Consider the following 19,361-nt stretch of genomic DNA (forward strand, 5'->3'; position numbering starts at 1 on the left):
TCTCTAAATTGGCCCTTTTTATTTTTGGTGAGGGGAAAATATCATTTAAGACATCAATTTCTTTTTGAAAGAAAAAATTGACAAAAATGAACATTTTAAAATAAATCTCAGAAAATCAGACAGTAAATGACTTCTGAAGCAAAATTCAGAGTTTTGATTTGACACTAGTTAGAAATGATCTGGTGATCTTAAAAGCAAAGAATTAGAAAAGGGAGAAGGAATGCTCTCCTTTGAAAATTAGTACCCACATTTGGTGTTGGCCGAGATGAAGATGCATCCTTCCATAATCTTGCTTTTTTTTTTAAATATAAAGCCCAAATGCATTTTGCCAGAGAAATTGCATGAATCGTCAGCATGCATTGTTAACTTTGTCTTTCTCCTCTTCTTTCTACTGTTCATTTTCATTCATGTACTTTTGTTTTTTGGTTTGCCATTATTTTCTCTTTTTTGTTAATTACTTCATGTTAAATTACTTTTGAAACGTCATAAGCTGAGCAACCTCTCCGTGTAGTAACAGCGGATACCTGTCTATTTCACTATTTAGTCCCTCCTCCTATGTCTCCATCCTCCAAATCTGTGAGCACTCCAAGCGAAGCTGGAAGCCAAGACTCTGGAGATGGCGCAGTGGGATCTAGGTACAGTAATTTTCTTTCAGTATTTTAATGATAGAATGCATTTAGTGCCCAGATACTGTCAGTGCTGTACAGGGACTCTGAATAGTTATGTTGAGTTAGTCCTAACATTTTGAAATCTAAATGGCACAGAAATTGTTTGTTGTAAATTGGGGGGAAATTTTTTTAAACAATATTTTACTGTCACACTTGATTAACTGAGTACTGACTAGTTAACTGATTTTATGCTGATTATTTTATATTAAAAATAGAAGTGGTAATTCATTAAAATTATTTTTCTGTTTAAGCAAATTTTGTATTGGTTATTATGTGAATGTTTTGGGTACAGATAGTGTAAAACCTCTCTACTGTATTATGCTTAATTTCCATTCAGTAGTTGAAAATCTAAACAATTCAGTTAAACAGCCTAATTCTGTTCCATTAAGTCACTATTTCTAATTAAGGTAGAAAATAATAATGCATAAAATATCAAGAATAAGGAATAACTGCTAAGGAAACATTAAGAGTGTTTACTGGCTTCAATAACAAATTTAAAGAATTTTTAAAAAGAATGTTTACTGGCTTGAGGGTATTATGCTAAGTGAAGTAAATCAAAAAGGGAAAGACAGATACTGTATGATCTCACTTATTTGTGAAATCTAAAAAATAAAACAAAATAAGCTCATAGATAACAGAGAACAGATTGGTTCATTTTTATTTTCATTTCTAAAATTTTTGATGGTTGCCAGAGGTGGGGGAAGGGGGTGAGGGGTGGGTGAAATGGGTGAAGGGGGTCAAAAGGTACAAACTTCCAGTTATAAAATAAATAAGTCATGGGGATATAATGTACAACATGGAGACTGTAGTTAACAATACTGTATTGTATATTTGAAAGTTGCTGAGAGAGCAGGTCTTAAAAAGAAAGAAAAAATCACAAGAAAAAAATTTTGTAACTATGTATGACGGATGTTAACTAGACTTATTGTGGTGATCATTTGACCATATATAAAAATATTAAATCATTATGTTATATACCTGAAACTAATATAATGTTATATGTCAATTATACCTCAATTAAAAAAAAAAGTTTACTGCCAAGTTTTCCTGAACTTGGGTCTTCCTTATAAAACAATATTTCATGTTTGTTTTAGGATGCTGCCCACATGTTGGGACTTGATTTTCAAAAGTTCAGTAAGATTTCAGCTTCTTTCCAAAGATCATACTGAGAAAAGTATTATTACTTCTCTTTGTCACACACACAATAATACCAAGTCTTTGTTTAACAGCATCTTACATTTTGACTTCTAACGGCAGCTGAAATGAGATTAAACATAGCTAGTTTAGAATCTTTATTTAGAATCCTTATTTTGGTCTAGGAAGTTAAATGTCCTCCTCAGGAAAACTTCAACACACCTTTTAATGAGAAATAAACTAGGAAGTTTTATCTTCATTGTGCCCAAGCACCTCTGATTGAAGTTACAAGTAATGAGCATCTAAAAGACAAGGCAAGAAAAAAGAAGCAAAGGGGCTAGCTAATCCATAAACTCAATACTTTAATCAGTTTCTGAATAATCAGGTTGTCATTAATAATTAGAAGGCACAAAAGGCTGACCAGTCTGAATTTGAGATGTGCTTTCCAAACCTGTTTTAGTTTTTTCCAAACTAAATTTATTTAGTCTAAATTCATTTTCAAAGGCTAAATTTGTTTCATACTTTCGTTCTTCTGTATTCTTATGCAAATATGTTAGTATTCCTTTGCTAGTAAACAGGTGGCATTTTCAAGAGAAGGGTTTTATTTTCCCCTTATACATTACCATAATAAAAACATTTCCCAAGGTAAAAAAAAAGGTATTTTAAAAATTTCTTTATTTGATATTATATATTACTTTAATGCAGATACTCTACTGTGTTAATTCTGAACTCATTGTTCTTGATTTTGAATAGGAGTAGAAAGATTATTTTAATGCAACATCAGCAAGTTTGCTTTAAAAAATACTGTGTAACATCTGTATGAATTAAAATATGTCCTCCCAAGTTTCATTGGAAAACCTAGAGATTATTAGAGAGACCCATTGGAATATTGTAAATTGGTATAGGAAGTAAATAACTGTTAAGAAAAATATTTATTGTGTTAGAATACATATTAATTGAATTGCCAATTTAATGTTAAATGCTGTAGGTTACCACAGAAAATAATGTTCCTGGTCCTTGCCTTTGGGAAACTTGCATTCTAGTGTTCATTAATTTACATCATTAATTTAAAGATGCTATTCACTGTATTGAAAAATCCTAAGAATAGTGTGCTAACTTGTGTTTATAGTGTAGATTTGTAATGATAAGATGTAAAACAAGAAAACAGGTATTTAAATATCTTTAGGGGTATTTGTTTTTATTAGAGAATGAGTAGAAAATTAGTTTCTTTTAAGTTTAACAGGAGAGGAAATAAATTCTCTTTTTAAATGAGGTGACTTGATATCTTTTTAGTGAGCACAGACTCATTTTTAATTGTTAATTTTCAGGAGGGCTGAGTATGTTCACTGCCTAATATATATGTATACACACGCAGTAGAAAACTATGGATTCCATAATAGATGATTAATATTGTTGATTAATTGGTGCTATTGGCAGTGAAACAATAGCATTTAAAAATATGTGGCTTTTAAAAAGAATGCTGGAGTCTGAGAACGAACAGAATGAACTTCCATTGAGCAGGCATGATGATAAAGAATAAACAGGAAAATGCATGAAGATGTGTGAGAGGTGTAAACCTATACACTTACATTAGCTGGCCAAGACAGTCTAAGATTACTACACTTAGGGAGTAGGAAAAAACATATTAGACATTACCAAGTATGATATCAAAACATCTGAATCACTATTACTAAATGCCAAAAATTTCTATTGGGCCTGGTGGTAATTTATGAATAAATATATAAGAGGCCATGAAAAATGATATTTCTCTAACTTTGCAGATTGGGAAGTTGCATTTCATTAAGATGTTAGTTCACTTTCTTAGTCACTTCTGTTATCTCTAAAATTTAGTTGACAGTTACTCAATTGAGTAATCCATGCCTCTTGTTCCTTTTTTCCATTCTTGATCAGTTTATCTCTTAGGCTTTTGATTATATGTCTCAGGATTATATTGAAATTTTACTTTATATGTCTGCAGATGCCTTTAATAAATATAATCCCATATGTTGTGCCATGTGTTTTCAGTACTGGTTCTATTTTGAGGTAGAGTTTTACTTGATTTTAGACTAAAATGACATCCTCAACAAGGAGCTCTATGTCATTGGTAACAGCTAGAGCTCTTAAAGAATGTAAAGGCTATGTACAGAACATTCTTTGGAGAGCATCTCATAAAACTCCTTCTGGTTTAACAAAGCCTAAGTTTGTTTCTGTTCAATGCTTAGTATAAAGTAAATCTTCACTGTGGCCTCTTCCTTCTTTGCGTACACACAATACCATTTAAATCCCAAGATCTTTCTTTATATTTTTAAAATGAAGGATTTCTCTAGTTCAGTTCATCTGATTGCTTTTACTGATAAATTGTAGAGGCAAGTATAGAAATCATTTCTTGTATTTAAGTATTATAGCAGTTTTAGTTGTATATTATAATTTGTTATATATGTGAGAAACAAATATATTTGACTAAGATGGTAGCACCGAATGTATTGTGCTTAACCTTTTAATAGGGACTATGAGCATCTTACAGTACTGTACATAATTATCTTATACATCTCTAACCTTACAAGAGTACCAGTGTCATAAAGTAGCTTTTATTCTAGTAATGACTAAATTTTCCTTAAATCTTTTGGAAAAGATCCCATGTAAGTTGTTTACCCAATAGGCAAGGCTAAAACACAACCGAATATTTATTTAGGATTGATATTCTCCATAAGTTTAGTTAGTTTAGGTAAATCCTTTGAACATAAAATATTTTTCCTGGGGGAAATAATCTACTTTTTCCTAGAGACAGAAATCTTTAGCTGCTTTCTAAAGCAGATGACATGTAAGCCCAAGGCAGTGCTTAACCCATAAATTACATAAGGGTCACATTTTGGAAACTTTAGCTATTTTGTATCCCAGTGGAATAGTCTTTGGTTTTCTTACCGAAAGGCTTATGTGTTGACTCATTTCCTTTACCAATATGACAATTTCCTGCACACATTTAATGCTTTGGGCAAGATTATAATATGTTAACTAAGATGTTTTTACTAATGTTTTTTTCATTAGGAAACTTAAAATTTCAACTGTTTTTTTTATAGCTTAGCTTGTTATCATCCAAAAATAATGTGTTATTTGGGATGTTAATGTTTTGGCTGTTCTTAGCCATTATTATGCAATATTAGTTTCCCAAAATCTGAAAATACTGTCTTTTAACTATTCTAGGTTGTATGTTTGCATCTTTAACCATATTATGCTTATTGCATGCACTAGAGCATTGAGTGATACCTGGTGTTTTTTTGTACTAACCAGAACATGTGGGTTTTAACTGTGAACCGTACTTTAGCTATTCATAGAATGTATTTGCTTGACTAACTTATGGCCTTTTTTGCTAATGCTTCATGGTTGTCCTACAACCATTTAGGACGCTGCATTGGGATACAGATCCATCAGTTCTTCAGCTTCACTCAGATTCCGATTTGGGGTATTGAATAGATTTATTACCTTCCCTCTTTTATAATTAATTTGATTCTTTGTGAAATTGTCCTAATTTTATTTTGCTTAAATTTCTAATATTCAGGTAATACTTTGAAGAGTGATATTTTATTGTGACACCTCATTTATCCTCTTATCATTTGTGAAAGACATATTTTATGTATCTGATTTTAGAGGTACCCTAAGTCTACCCATTTAGATGTCCAAATTACTTTTATTATTTCTATATTTTTGATGTAAGTTTTTCTACAATGTATTACAAACTTCCCAAACTTTTTCTAATAAATACGCTACATGTAATTGAACCTTTTCTAGGTTACTCAACATGAATATTAATTTATTTTCCTATATTAAAATTCCCTGATGATTTCTAAGGTTTTGAGAGGAACAGAGCTGTTGGTTTCTACACCTGGCTCCAGATTGCTCTTGATTTACTCATTAATTCATTTATTCATTCATTTATTTATTCTAGTCTCCAATGCAAACTGTAAATGTTTGCTGCTGCCATTGTGCCTGACTCAGATAGCTCTTTTCCCTTGATATTTTGCAGCTTCTAAAACATATGACCAACACCTTTAGGAATTCTGTCTAAAGTTAAGAGTTAATAAGCCTTGAATTAGGCCATATAAGAAAAGTATATGAGCTTCTTGTACATTAGCTGGTAGGCCTCTCTCTTGGCTGCCCTGAGGCTTCCCCACCCCCAGTTGCTTGCTTGTTCTCAGTAAAAGTGGCTTTGGTTAACTGAGGTATTACCTCCCTAAATCTTAGAATATTTTGTTTGTTTGTTCTAGTATTGTGATTTTTATCTATTAAACCCTATATGTACTCAAATTAGTAACTTGTTCCTAATGTTGGCTTCACTGTTTTTTATCAGATATGTGAGTGACTTACTTGTCATATGGTTTACATCTTAAATATCAGAATATAAAGTTTCTTATTTCATATTTTGTTCTTAGAATACTAGATTACTTCAAATGTACTTAAATTTTCCCATTTAATTCTTTGATTATGCTTTTTTTTTTCTTTAAGGCTAGATATTCCCAAGGTAGAAAACACATTAAAAATTTCTTATGGCCCACATTTGGGACCTTAGAGAAAATTAATTCTTTAAATGTACTAATTTTATTAAACTTTTTTGTACAGGATTTTGAAAAGGATGTTTATATAAGAAAAAAGTTGTTATATTACCAATGATATATATATATGTGTGTGTATATATATATTTCAGATATCCTCCTTTATATTCTGGAAGTTCCACCATTGTTTTTACTAGATATTCTTTTAAGACAGATTCATCATTGAGAACTTTGGGAGTTTGGAAGCATGCTATATTTGGTTTAGAATTTAGACATCTACTGTAATAGCCACAAGTCTCTTCTTCTGTTTGTCAGAAAAGAATGTATTCCCCCCTATTTAAAACAGAAGTGACTTTAGTAATTTCATGATATTCAAAAGATACGTGGCTTTAGTTTAGGTCTAAAATGTTTGCACAATAGTTTGTCCATATGTGAATCAAGGACCATGTTGACCATGCAGAGATTAGAGATTTAAAGTTTAAATATTTTATTTTAAAACCTAAATTGACTGTATGATTCTCCATTTCTGCAGAGTATAAGTAGAAAAAACGGTTTTCAACAGAAACCTCTTTCTCACTCTTAAAGCTGAAGTTTTCTGATGGTGAAGTGAACTAAATGTGGTCTGAGTGAGATCCACATATTTGACTCTTGAAAAAATGTCCAGAATCGTATCCCTGCTAAAAACAGTTCTCATAACCAACCGTATTCAGCAGTCTACTCTGAAATTCCTCTCCTCTTACACTGTTATTACCCACACATTTGTTCTAAGAAACTAAATTATTTGCCTTTTTAAAGTGAAAAATAAACACCTTGAATGATTCGGAAATATCTTTTGTTTTTGCTACCTTCTAATTCTTTTGTTAAAATAAAGCCAATTGTTCATTTAAAATTTCTTGAATAAAACAGGGATTTAAATTACACTGTTGGATATACAGTGTTTAATTCTTACTTTTCTAAAGTAACATTATTTGATGTAGTTAAAATGTATCATTTGTAATATTTAAAAACATTTGTGTTCACTTTATTTAGACGAGGACCTATTAAACTTGGAATGGCTAAAATTACGCAAGTTGACTTTCCACCTCGTGAAATCGTCACATATACGAAGGAAACTCAGACTCCAGTTATGGCTCAACCCAAAGAAGGTGAGTATCTGTCCTTAATATGATTGTCATTAAGCCACCATATTAAACAAGTGGATTCTTTCCCTTTTTTTTTTTTTTCTTCCTTTTTTGTTTTTTGGCATATTTTCTTAGGGGAATATTATAAAAGTAATGCTTTGGATTTCTGTATTATGTATTTGTTCTTTAGAGTTTTAAAACTTTTTCTTTTAAAAGTTAATAGAAATATAAGCTGTATGTATGTTTTTAATTTTGTTGACCTAAATGTAAATATTTCCGTTTTCATATTGTCGTTACCATGTGCTGCTTTAGAAGCAGAAAAACTTAAGCATGTTCTATTTCTGTGTCATGAACATAATTCTTCCCAAAATGAGAGTATCAATATATCCCATAGTAAATGAAATCATGTAAATTATTCAATATTTTCTGTGGAGCATACTGTATTCTGTTATACTGTCATTGTTAATCCATATTAATGAACAAATCTAGACCTAATTCATAAACTTCCTCTTTTATGATCTAAGGGCTCTACTGTGTTGATTATATAGCAGTTTTTAATCTCTGTGAAACAGAGGGAGTATACATTATATTGAATGTGGAGTCCTTTGATTCTTAAACGAGAAGGAGTTACCATTTTTACAGTGGGGACTAATTTTTAAATTCTCATCAGATAGCTAATGATTTAAGCATAAAGTTAATATGATAGTTCTTGCTTTTCCAAGGGAAGCTAATAAATGTGTTAGACATAAAAGAGGTTTACTTAATATCCTTAATACAGATACACAGTTTCTTATCTGAAACCTTTGGAGGTATATATATAGGAATTCAGAATTTTTCACATTTCAGAGAATTTTTCACATTTCATAAAGTATATGTACCATATGAAAACACTCCAGCAGCATCTTGGGCATTAATATTTCAACAGCAAAAGATATGAATATTCAAACTGAGTGAGATAATGATTAAAGATAGCTTTACCTCCAGTCATGTCAGGGTTTACCACCAAATGAGTTATGGATTTTAGAGTTGATGATATTTTGGAATTATGGGCCTATAATAAATAATCCTTTTAGCAGTCTGTGCATAAAGAACATTTTTTTCTCCTTAGCCAGGAAGATTTATTCCTGTTTAATTATAGAATATCAAACCTAAGCACTTTATCAAATGTTTAAATTAATTTATCTTTAAAATTTCAGTTAAATTACCACGTTTTTCCATTAAGGAGAAACTAAAGTAATATTCATTGCAGAAAGCCCAGAAAATACAAGTAAGCAAAAGGGGGAAAAATCCTTGAAATCCCTAGCTATTAGCAATGAAAATCTTCAAATTTTCATATTTATATATACCTCAAAAGAAAATTAGGATTATAACTATTTACAACCTTTTTTAACTTAATGGTAGATCATCATATGCATTTTTAACAACTCTCCTTTCCCTGCCTACTAAGGATGGACATGAAATAAATATTTTAAACTTTTCCTTTCAATTTCATCTTATTCCCGAAAGGAGTTGACATTATCGTACATACAGTTAAACTTGAAAATTTTGAGGAAATCAGTATAACATTTTTATCCAAGAGTTTTGTTTTTTTACTTGACCATGTGAATGTTCATCTCTATGGATACATTTTTTTCATTCCTGCTGCTCTGTCGTTTGGTAAGATAGCTTTCACAGGTGCAAACTCCTCATCTTACCAGAAAAAAAAAACCCTGATGGTAAACTTGTTTGAGACATAAGCCACTTTTGAAAAAGAAAACAGGAAAGATAAAGTGTTGAACTACCAGTATGGAAAAAACTAATACTGTAGGATTCTATAATTTCCAGAAAATATTATTTTATTAACTAGTATATTCAGGTGTTATAGTGTCTGTCTTTTGGGAGCTACATTGTTAGATATGTTAACTCAGAAAGTGAGTAAAATAGCCAAAATGAGGGTACAGTGACTCATTTAAAAAAAAAATTATGCTTTTCTTCCTTCTAATAATAATTTGGAGATTTAGCTTTACTTTGAGATGCTTTTTGGATTGTTTGAAATGTAAAGCATTCTGAAGCTATTTTGGGTAATGCCTATTATAATATACCTATAATTAGTTTAAGTGAAGACTTCCATTTAAAAAAATTTTTTTCTTTTTTTTTAATAATTGTAGTAGTGTATCATAGAGAATTTAGAGAAGACAGAAAGGGTAGGAAGTGTCTATTATACCACTGTGCAATAGCCATTTGTTTCTAGTCTGTTTTCCATGATATATTTTTTTCAAAAATTATATATGTATACATACACACACACAAACATAAGTATATACACACATATGGTTTTATATCCTACTTGAAATTTGCATTTTTAATTGCTTATTTTTGTCATGCATATAAATTTTAAAGTGTGAATGTGTAACAATGTCTTTGAACTAATTTGAATGTATAGCTACATAGTACATGCCTGGCAGTTTTCAAAAAATTTTTTTTCCCATTTTTATTTTGCAAGTAATTGGAAAATTTAAAAGATTGTGATTTGTAAAGTAAGCTGATGACCCGGAAGTTCAAGATAAACTGTATTTTTTTCACTTTGAAATTATTTAGGGCAAGGCTTTTAGCATTATCATACTTCAGCTTCTTTGCCAAATTTTGCATGAGTATAGGGATTGTTTCTTCTTCATTGCTGTAATGCCTGGTCTGAATAGTGTATGGCATATAGTGAGTACAAACTCAGTAAATATTTGGTGAAGGAATTAATTGCTTTTACCTACTCAGGAGAATGATTTACTTACTTGGGATTTTTTTTTTTTTTCATGCCTTTACTCTGGAAGTAACTACTGGGAAAATAGGTTATTTTCAAGTGTTAATGCTACAACATAATTATTGATGAAATTGGGTGAAAAGGCACTTAGTCTCAGTTCTTGGCTTTAATATGAACATATCATGTTCTAATCATTATTTGCTCTTAGATCCATATATGAAACATACATTCTCCTTTATAGCCTTCTTGAATTCCATGATGACATAGTATGTAGATACAAACATGTGCTGTTATTTTATGTTTTATGTATCCCTCTGAATGTTATGAACAAAATTGGACCTTTTAGCGTGTTTCAAATATATTATCTTAGCTACTTGTTGTAACGGTTCTTCAAACCTCACGTTCAAGTTGATGACTGAAAATTTTAACAGCAAAGAGTGCCTACTACATATCAGGTATAGTGTAAGGCACTTTACGTTATCTCTGATCCTCTTACCAAAACCTTGAGAGTTAAATATCGGTTCTGTTTACATATGAAGAAGCTGAAGCTGAAAGAGATAGCTTATCAAGGGTCACATGGCTAGTAGCTAAGATTCTAAACCAAGTCTGACTGATTCCAAGGTGTGCTTTCTCTCTCATGCTGTCACTGAAGCAGCACTTTCATGCTTTTATGATAGTCACCTATGGTAAGAAATTCAATTTATATTACAATCCAGTACAAACATAGATACAGATGTGTACAGCTGTCCCTTGAATTTCAAAAGTTCACTTTACACCACATTGGGAGGTGGTATCCACCAGAGCAGAGAGCTCCTTCCCTGGGAACTACACTCAGCATCTCGGCAGAAAGCTGCCATAGTTTTGAACTGTGTCTCTGAGCATCTGTGCTGTATTTATTTTGTGCATCTGTTAACAAGATGTGTCTAAAGTAATTACTTCTTCACTTTACACCACTTTAGCTTAAGAAAGAAAGGTTTCATAGGATTGCTGTACTTTCGAATAGTGGGGGAAACTTGTAACTGATACAAAAGTTTTATGAAATAACACCTTCTCTGCTTTTGCTATATTTCATTTTTTTCAGTGTTGACCATAATACACTAAATTTATTGGCTCAGACCTGTAGTTTGAAAATTACTTCATTAAAAGATAGCATGGTTTAATTAACTTATTTATTGATAAATTTGCATCAGGATAATATTTTATAGTGATTGGCTAAGAGTAATGAATAAACAGCTTTGATCTTTTATGGTGTTAAATAGAATTTTTCTTATCTTCACTGATAGAAGGTGAAAGTGGCAAGATGGGTGAACTGAGCCCAGTTTCTAATGGGTACGTCTGTATTAGTACCACTATCTTAAAAATTTTCCTGTGTGGACTAGACTTAGATGTTAGTTTTATGAACGTCCACGTTTATTCATTTGCAACCTAACAAGAATTCACGCATTCTGCAAGTTTATTGTGTATATGCTATATACTCGATTATTTCTTTGTTTTTTTTAGTTTCAGGTTGAGGTATATAACCTCAGGTATATAACCTGAGGTATATAAGTGAGGGAGAATGCGAAATGTACCCCAGTACCATGGAGCCATCCTTAGCCTTTGGATAAAAATGAAATCATTTCCTCTCTGTATCATTACAATTATTTTCATGTCCAGGGCTCTTACATTGTTTCTTTTCCTAATTTGTAGAGGTTCTAGAAAGAGGGAAAGAAAAAAAACCTGAACTTAAGGTTTTATAATGAAAACACTTTGTGCATAACTGTACGTCTGCTTATCCATTGGTTTAATACAGTGCCTCTCAAACTTAGCCTGGTTGGCTCGCATTTAAGAATTATGTAACAAATTCCAAAACTCACCATGAGACAATATTGCTGAAATCACAGTTTGAGTGTAACAGACAGTAAATTGAACTTGGGTAGGCAGTGTAATTAGTGCAGAAGAAACGTGAGTTACCAAATTGAAGATAAAAATTGGTTTTAGGCTTAACTCTTTTTTTTCATTTTTTAAAAATGGCTGAATCTATTCTATTAAAAAGCAATTTTTATTCTGCTTTTTTTCCTTTTTCCCCATTCTAGCCATCTTCTTGCTTTCAAGTTTACTCTGTAAGTTGGTAGTACCATTTCTGAACTGAGGTGCTTTGCTGTCTTAAAGCACCTACTGTGAATGAAATTGACTAGGAACATGTGACCTCAGTCAATTTTGTTCTCGGCAGGTAAAAAAACTTCTCATGGCAGGAGTGTGGTGCCCACAGATACACTCCTGGAAAAGTTACTTTCTTCTCTTTTAAAAGTTTTTAACTCTTTTGAAAATGGCGTTATTTTTTTCTTATTCACCTCGTCAGTATGGATTTTTTTGTTGTTGTAATTTTTAGACACAGATTTTTAAAGAGGAAGAAATTCCAAAGTTTAATCAGCTTGTTTACACCTGAGGAAACTGAGACCCCAGGAAGTTCATTGATGACCCTATGGTCACAATATAAGAGAATATCAGACTACAGCCAGAACCTGGTTTTTGATTTCCAGTGAAGTGCTGTGTTTCTCATATCATTCCACTTTCTTATCTTTGTGGAGTTTTGTAATTATTTTTGGTATTGATTTAGTAGTCAGATATTTTTCCTCAGGTATGTGTTGATCAGCATTTATAATGTGTAGAAAAATGTTATATGTAAAATAGCTCTTAATTTTTTATTGCATGATCTTAACATCTGGAATCCACACTTCCCAAGTAGACTAAATCTGTGGGCCTTCTGGTTTAGTAGTGCCCTTGTCTAAAATGGATTTTTTTAAAAAATCCTGGGATAAATAACACATGTAATAAATTAGTTTTAACCCTCAGAGAATCTGTGAGAATATAAAAATAATTGAAAATTGAAGCATTTATTCATAACCTTGATTGAAAGACTTTAATCAGCATATCTGAAATTGTGGCCTCAGAAAAATGTAATATTTATGAGATCGCAGATAACAGGATCTGTGTTAATGATGCCAATACTGCCTAAATAAAATCTGAATTTTACATAAAAAGAGACAATGTAGAGAGGCAAATTCTGTGTTAAAGTAAATGGTATAATTAAAGTATTACTCCCTTTTTATTTATCTTCCAAATTAGCATTAGATCTATATTCAAAATATTTCCCAATTAAAATTTTCCCTTGTTGAAGATCTAAATTATTAAGGAAATCCAAGTGACCTTGCATCTGATTCTGGGTGTTTAAAAAAATAAAAGGAATGAATTCCATTGATACATTCATGAAGTTTTGTCCTAATATAAGATTTTCTTAGTATTGATTTTAAAGAGTAAGGTATAAGAAGATGAAATTATGGACAAATGGATCAAAATGAAGTGATTCAAAAGGATGTTGATCCAGAAAAGAGAGGCTTATTTTGAAAATATTAAAGGAAAATCATTCATATCTAACATGTATTTTTCAACTTATGATTGAAGCATTTCCCTCTAATATTCTCATTTTGTTTGTGAAGTTATTTATAAGTTGAATTTTTGTAAATTATGTTTTTATATGCAACACATTTCCTGATTTTTGGAACTCAGTGGCAACTTCCTTTGTATCATGAGTAATCAGACTACTTTGTAAATTAGAAATTCTTCATAAGATATTAAACTATATTAAAATACAGTACACCAGTATGATGAAACTAGTTAATAAATTTATAGACAACAAATGTATTTCCTAAACAACATTAATGCCCTGATGATGAGATTTATTTTTGACCTCATACTGAGCATTGTGATAAGTGATAGAATAAAGAGTATCATTGTTTAGTGAGGATTTTCTAGGATCTTTCATATTACCTGTTAAATATGTTGTAATATTTTAAAATAATTTGTAGCGTGCTTTGTGGCTTATTCTTAAGATGTCTCTTAAACGTAGCGTGACATACAGATGAGAAAACTTGCTCTGAAGACTCCTTCCTTCAGCTTAACAAAAGCCACCCATTTCACAGATGATTTAACTTTGATTAACCTACTCCACTGTAACAGATTATTTCAACAACTGGAATTTCATTCTTTGGTGTTATTTCTAGGTGCAGCTTAATTTACAAACCTGCTTTTCTTTCCATCTCACCAAAATACATCACAATTTTGATGTTAACTCAGTAAAAATTCAGTGGTTCGTTAAACCTAGTCTTAGCATTCATTGACAAGAGATTTGTCATTTTAAAAGTAACTGCTACTTTTATGCATTCTTTACTGCTCAGTTTATAACCTTAGATTCCCTGTCAGAGAAAGCATGGAGTTAACCACTTAGCATATTGTGATGAATATTCATCAATAAATTGATGTGACATGGCAGTCCCATTTTTCAGTCTTCCTGCTCTGTTGCAGTCTTTTTTAGTTTTAAATATATTATAGATAATCATGTAATAGGGACTAGCCTAGAAAATCTTTAGAATTGTAATACTATATTTTTGGTCATGTTAATAGTTTTTTAGTAGCTAATTGTATTAGTTTTTAATAAGAGAAGTGTATTTGTTTCAGAGGAGCAGTCTCTAATCTGATGTTAGTGATGTTAGGCATTTTTTGCCAAATATTTGGTATATATAGATAATCAGCTTTATAATAAAAATACTGTTTTGTACTTTTAAAGAACAGATCATTTTTGTAATGTTCCTGGAATTTTTATTTAGCTTAGTCATTTTTATGAAGCTTGGGTTTAAGTGTCTATCATAGTTTTTAAATCAGTTTTTAATTCATCTAGAAAGAGAGCTATGTACATTCATTCTAAAATAAAATCCTGAAAACAAGTATTTAAATAGATTATACTCATCATTCAAATACAACTAAAGTAATCTATATGGGCAAGTTAGCATGGCAAATGCCATAAAGCAGGCAGATACAGATCACTGTTTACCATACTTCATCTACATTTTAAATTTTAAAAGGAAAAGAGTGTCTATAAGCACGATCTTTTCTGTTAAATATATAGATTATGAGGTCACTTAGCACTGAAGTACTGACCATATGCATTATGACAGGAATTTGACACCTGTCATTGGAAATGGTACTTAGAAACCGTATAATGCAACAAAGTTGAGGGAGGGAAATATGATGTGGATAGGAGGCTGTAATTTATAATTCACAGTGCTTAAGAATGACTTGTCCAGGGTGACTCAGATTCCCTCTTTGATTTTAGGATTTACATACAGTGAACCCTACTAGCTGACAAAATTGATTAAGATAACTGACAGTATTAGCAGAAAATGGAAAAATACGTATTTTCAGACTTAATTTTTTTATAGATAATTTATAAATTTATTTATTTACTTATTTTTGGCTGCGTTGGGTCTTCGTTGCTGCGCACGGGCTTGCTCTATTTGCGGTGAGCAGGGACTACTCTTCGTTGCGTTGCATGGGCTTCTCATTGCAGTGGCTTCTCTTGCTGCGGAGTATGGGCTCTAGGCGCATGGGCTCAGTAGTTGTGGTGCACGGGCTTAGTTGCTCCACGGCATGTGGGATCTTCCTGAACCAGGGCTCGAACCCGTGTCCCCTGCCTTGGCAGGCGGATTCTTAACCACTGCACCATCAGGGAAGTCCCCAGACTTAATTTTTAATTGAAGTAAATATCCTGTTATTCTAAAAGTCAACTTAAGTACAGTTAAATTATTTTATTACATTACACTGGCAGGTGACTTTATGGTAGAATTTCATTGTAATGTTGAAGCAGTACAGTATAGAATTGTTACCAGTTACACTGTTTTCAGATTAATAATCCGTTGTATATGAGAATTCATCTAAAAAGGAGTACTGTCTTTCTGTTTTTCTGTGTGATTATTTTGCCCAAAAAAAAGCTTTCATTTTTTTAAGTAGCACAAAAGCTGTAATTGGCATGCTTTGTAAGGAAGTGTCAGTGTGCAAGAGAGTGGTGATCACTAAGAATTCTTTTACGTGTTCTTTCCCCTTTGCACCACCGCCTCCTCAGCGGGGTCACTGAGATCACTAGCTTTTCTTGAAATGGCCATTTTCACTGGCAGGTGCATTATACCCTGTATTTTCAGATTGTTTTTCCATTCTGAATGTTTGGCAGGTTGATTGCTCTGGCTGCATTGACGGAGAAAGGGCTGACAAATGCGGTTGGGCTGGCTGAAAAGACAGTGATTACTGTTTTCCTTTGTGGCTGATTGAGGCCCTTGAAAGGAAAAATTTTAACCTTCACCATTTGGTTCAAAAGTATGAGCATATATTGAAATCATTCGTGCCATTTATCCTAGTTCTGTAAACTTGTCAGAACGTAAAAATCGCTCAATTTCAAGTAATGTAGGATTGGCATACGTCATTATCATTTTGATTAAGTTGGAGGTTGTATCATTGTGTGCAGTATACAGTGTCATTTAAAGCTTTCTTTCCTACAGGTACAGTTACATTTTTATTGCTTATACTATAGAGTTAGAAAGATTTTCATAGCTCTCCAAACCTAACACTATGTGTGTGGTTTGGCAGCTGGTGTGGCCTACAAGCTGCATTTTGTTTGCAGGGTAAGGGCTTATCTGTAGGCCTCCTGGAGTGCGGGTAATTGCACAGGCTCGCCATTGGGGAGAGACAGGATTGGAAGCAGTCAAGCGGAAGAATGTTATGCCATCCCATTGCCACCTTGTAGCAGAAAGACACAATCCCAGCAGTGCCATCTGGTTGTTGCTATCTAGTCAGCTGGCCTGGCTGCTGGGACCATGACTTGGCAGCTGGTTCCCATCCTTGACCATTCTTTTGTGTATGTCGTATGTATGCGTGTTTTAGATAATTTTGAACATAGGTCGGGGAAATGACTATAACTAACAAGTAAAGTCCCCTTACTGAATGGGCTGTTATTACTTGAGATGCACTCTGCTGCAGACGCCTGCTGCCATTCCCTCATAGACAAATGACACATCTGTTTAGGCAATAAAAATAAGCATTTGCTTAATAAAAATCCATCTCAGTATGTAGTGAAAGAGAAGGTAGGCAGAGTTGTATGTTCTAGAACATTTTAAAATAAGTAATTTAAAGTTATTTCCTGGTTTGGGAGTATAAGGGGAGATTTAATAATTTTTAAAAGTCTTATAAACATTGTATATTATCTCAATATGTATTTTTATTCAAGTTAAGAAATCATTATGTTAAGTGCTTATTGCCACATCATGTAACGGTAGATAATGAGACTTGCATTTAAAATGACAGAATAGAAAATGTGGTCTCATAGCTATTATCTTTAAAATCTGTCTCTCAAATAACAACCTGAGAGTTAATGTAAGCCGTCTTTATGCCATATGAAGACCCATTAGACACTGATGGTTTCAGATCACAAGTAAGCAGCCAGCTCTGTAGGCTATTTTAGACATTTGATTTTCTTCATTTTACAGCATTAATGTGTCAGCATGCTACATAAAACTATGTAGGAGTTACATGTTGTTCTGTCTGGAATGATAAATGCTTGCAAGCTTTTAGAGATTTCCATGAGGGACTCATCCTAGTTGCTTATATATCTTATTTCAGTTTATGTTGCTACAGAATTTGATATGACTCTTGCTGAGTTACCACATAGGTATGTATAAAAACCAAGAAGTTCCACTTAATTCTTTTTTTAAAATTGTATTGATAAAATTTATATTATTTGTACTTGTTCTGTCTTATCAGTAGTTCACTTTTGCTTTTATCTAAAGAGTTGTGATACTTTCTGAAATAATTACCTCAAGAGTTATCAGTTATTTTCATAAGAATAATTTTTGTGTTATTGTTCTGTTTTTTCAGATGAAGAGGAAGAAGATGACGTAGTGACTCCTAAACCACCTATTGAACCTGAGGAAGAGAAAACTTTAAAGAAAGATGAAGAAAGTGATAGTAAAGGTATCTTAAGGAATTCAACTTTAAAAAAAAAGAATTTAAAAAATTTTGTTGATTCCTGTTAAGACTGCTTTTATTATTTATATATTAAAGTAGATTAAAATGCTCTAAATCAAAGAGGTGAATCTGCTTGGAAAAAAATGAGTGGCATTCATTGACGCAAATTGTGATAGTGAGGTGACATGATTTGAGTGGCATAAATCCGACTTCAGAAAAACGTTTGCCTCACAGCCCCCCCGCACGAGCTGACTGAAGAAGAAAAGCAGCAAATCTTGCACTCTGAGGAATTTTTAAGTTTCTTCGACCATTCTACAAGAATTGTAGAAAGAGCTCTTTCTGAGCAGATTAACATCTTCTTTGACTACAGTGGAAGAGATTTGGAAGACAAAGAAGGGTAATGTTTAATTGCTAAAATTATGGGTTCAGCAATGTTAAATTACTTTAAGATTAAGAGTGGGACGTTATAACACAGTTGTTGGTTTGTTTTTTTTTTTTTTTGTCTTTTTCTGTAGAGAGATTCAAGCAGGTGCTAAACTGTCATTAAATCGACAATTTTTTGACGAACGTTGGTCAAAGCATCGGGTTGTTAGTTGTTTGGATTGGTCATCTCAGGTAAATTATAACATAATTGGTTGCTATTAACTCATTTTTGAATTCCAGTAAGCAGGTAGTTTTAATTGTGGAAACTTTGTGTAATTAAATAAATGTATATTATTGAAAATTACAATGGATGATGGTTCTAAGGTTATGGTTGTCTTATGTACTTAGGAAGAAAGGATTGGAAACACTATATTTAAAAATCAAGAGCTTATTTATGCCACAGCCCAGTTTTACTAATTTTAATTGCTCACCAAATCCTTTGGATAGAATTGCAACACATATTTTTAATAACATATTTTAACATTAAAACATTTAAAATAACTAAACTAATTTAAAGTTTTACTAATGTTCCAGCAAGCATAACTCTAGAGATATATTTCTTGGTGAAGTGTTAGGAATTCGTATTTTCAGAATAATTTGATAAAGACAGTTGAGTAACTAGGAATGTAAAACAGTTCTCATTATGCATAGCGTTTTTTTCCCACTTGATTCTTGCGAGCAGTATCCAGAGTTACTTGTGGCTTCCTATAATAACAACGAAGATGCTCCTCATGAGCCTGATGGGGTGGCCCTTGTATGGAATATGAAATACAAAAAAACTACTCCAGAGTATGTGTTTCACTGCCAGGTAAGATGGTCTTTTAGGAGTCTTTCCCAAGTTTAAGAATTCACTAATGAATTTAGACAAGTGCCTTTCTTCTTTTCTTGTCAACATAATGATTTC

General features: G+C 32.2%; 1 protein-coding gene across 8 annotated transcripts in view; it reads left to right on the forward strand.

The window, feature by feature from the left end:
- The window catches only part of DYNC1I2 (dynein cytoplasmic 1 intermediate chain 2), a 52,649-nt gene that overhangs the window by 14,351 nt on the left and 18,937 nt on the right, over window positions 1-19,361 (forward strand). For 4 of the 8 annotated variants that reach the window (XM_036858228.1, XM_036858229.1, XM_036858227.1 and 1 more), the window contains 7 exons: window positions 545-635; window positions 5,203-5,262; window positions 7,379-7,494; window positions 17,945-18,040; window positions 18,269-18,431; window positions 18,550-18,649; window positions 19,140-19,265. In XM_036858228.1, the coding sequence (XP_036714123.1) occupies window positions 545-635; window positions 5,203-5,262; window positions 7,379-7,494; window positions 17,945-18,040; window positions 18,269-18,431; window positions 18,550-18,649; window positions 19,140-19,265 (752 nt within the window). The remainder of the gene's footprint in view (window positions 1-544; window positions 636-5,202; window positions 5,263-7,378; window positions 7,495-17,944; window positions 18,041-18,268; window positions 18,432-18,549; window positions 18,650-19,139; window positions 19,266-19,361) is intronic. The other 4 variants (XM_036858234.1, XM_036858233.1, XM_036858231.1 and 1 more) reach the window with 1 other exon arrangement.

This window comes from Balaenoptera musculus, chromosome 7 (assembly GCF_009873245.2).
Source record: "Balaenoptera musculus isolate JJ_BM4_2016_0621 chromosome 7, mBalMus1.pri.v3, whole genome shotgun sequence".
Lineage (NCBI taxonomy): Eukaryota > Metazoa > Chordata > Mammalia > Artiodactyla > Balaenopteridae > Balaenoptera > Balaenoptera musculus.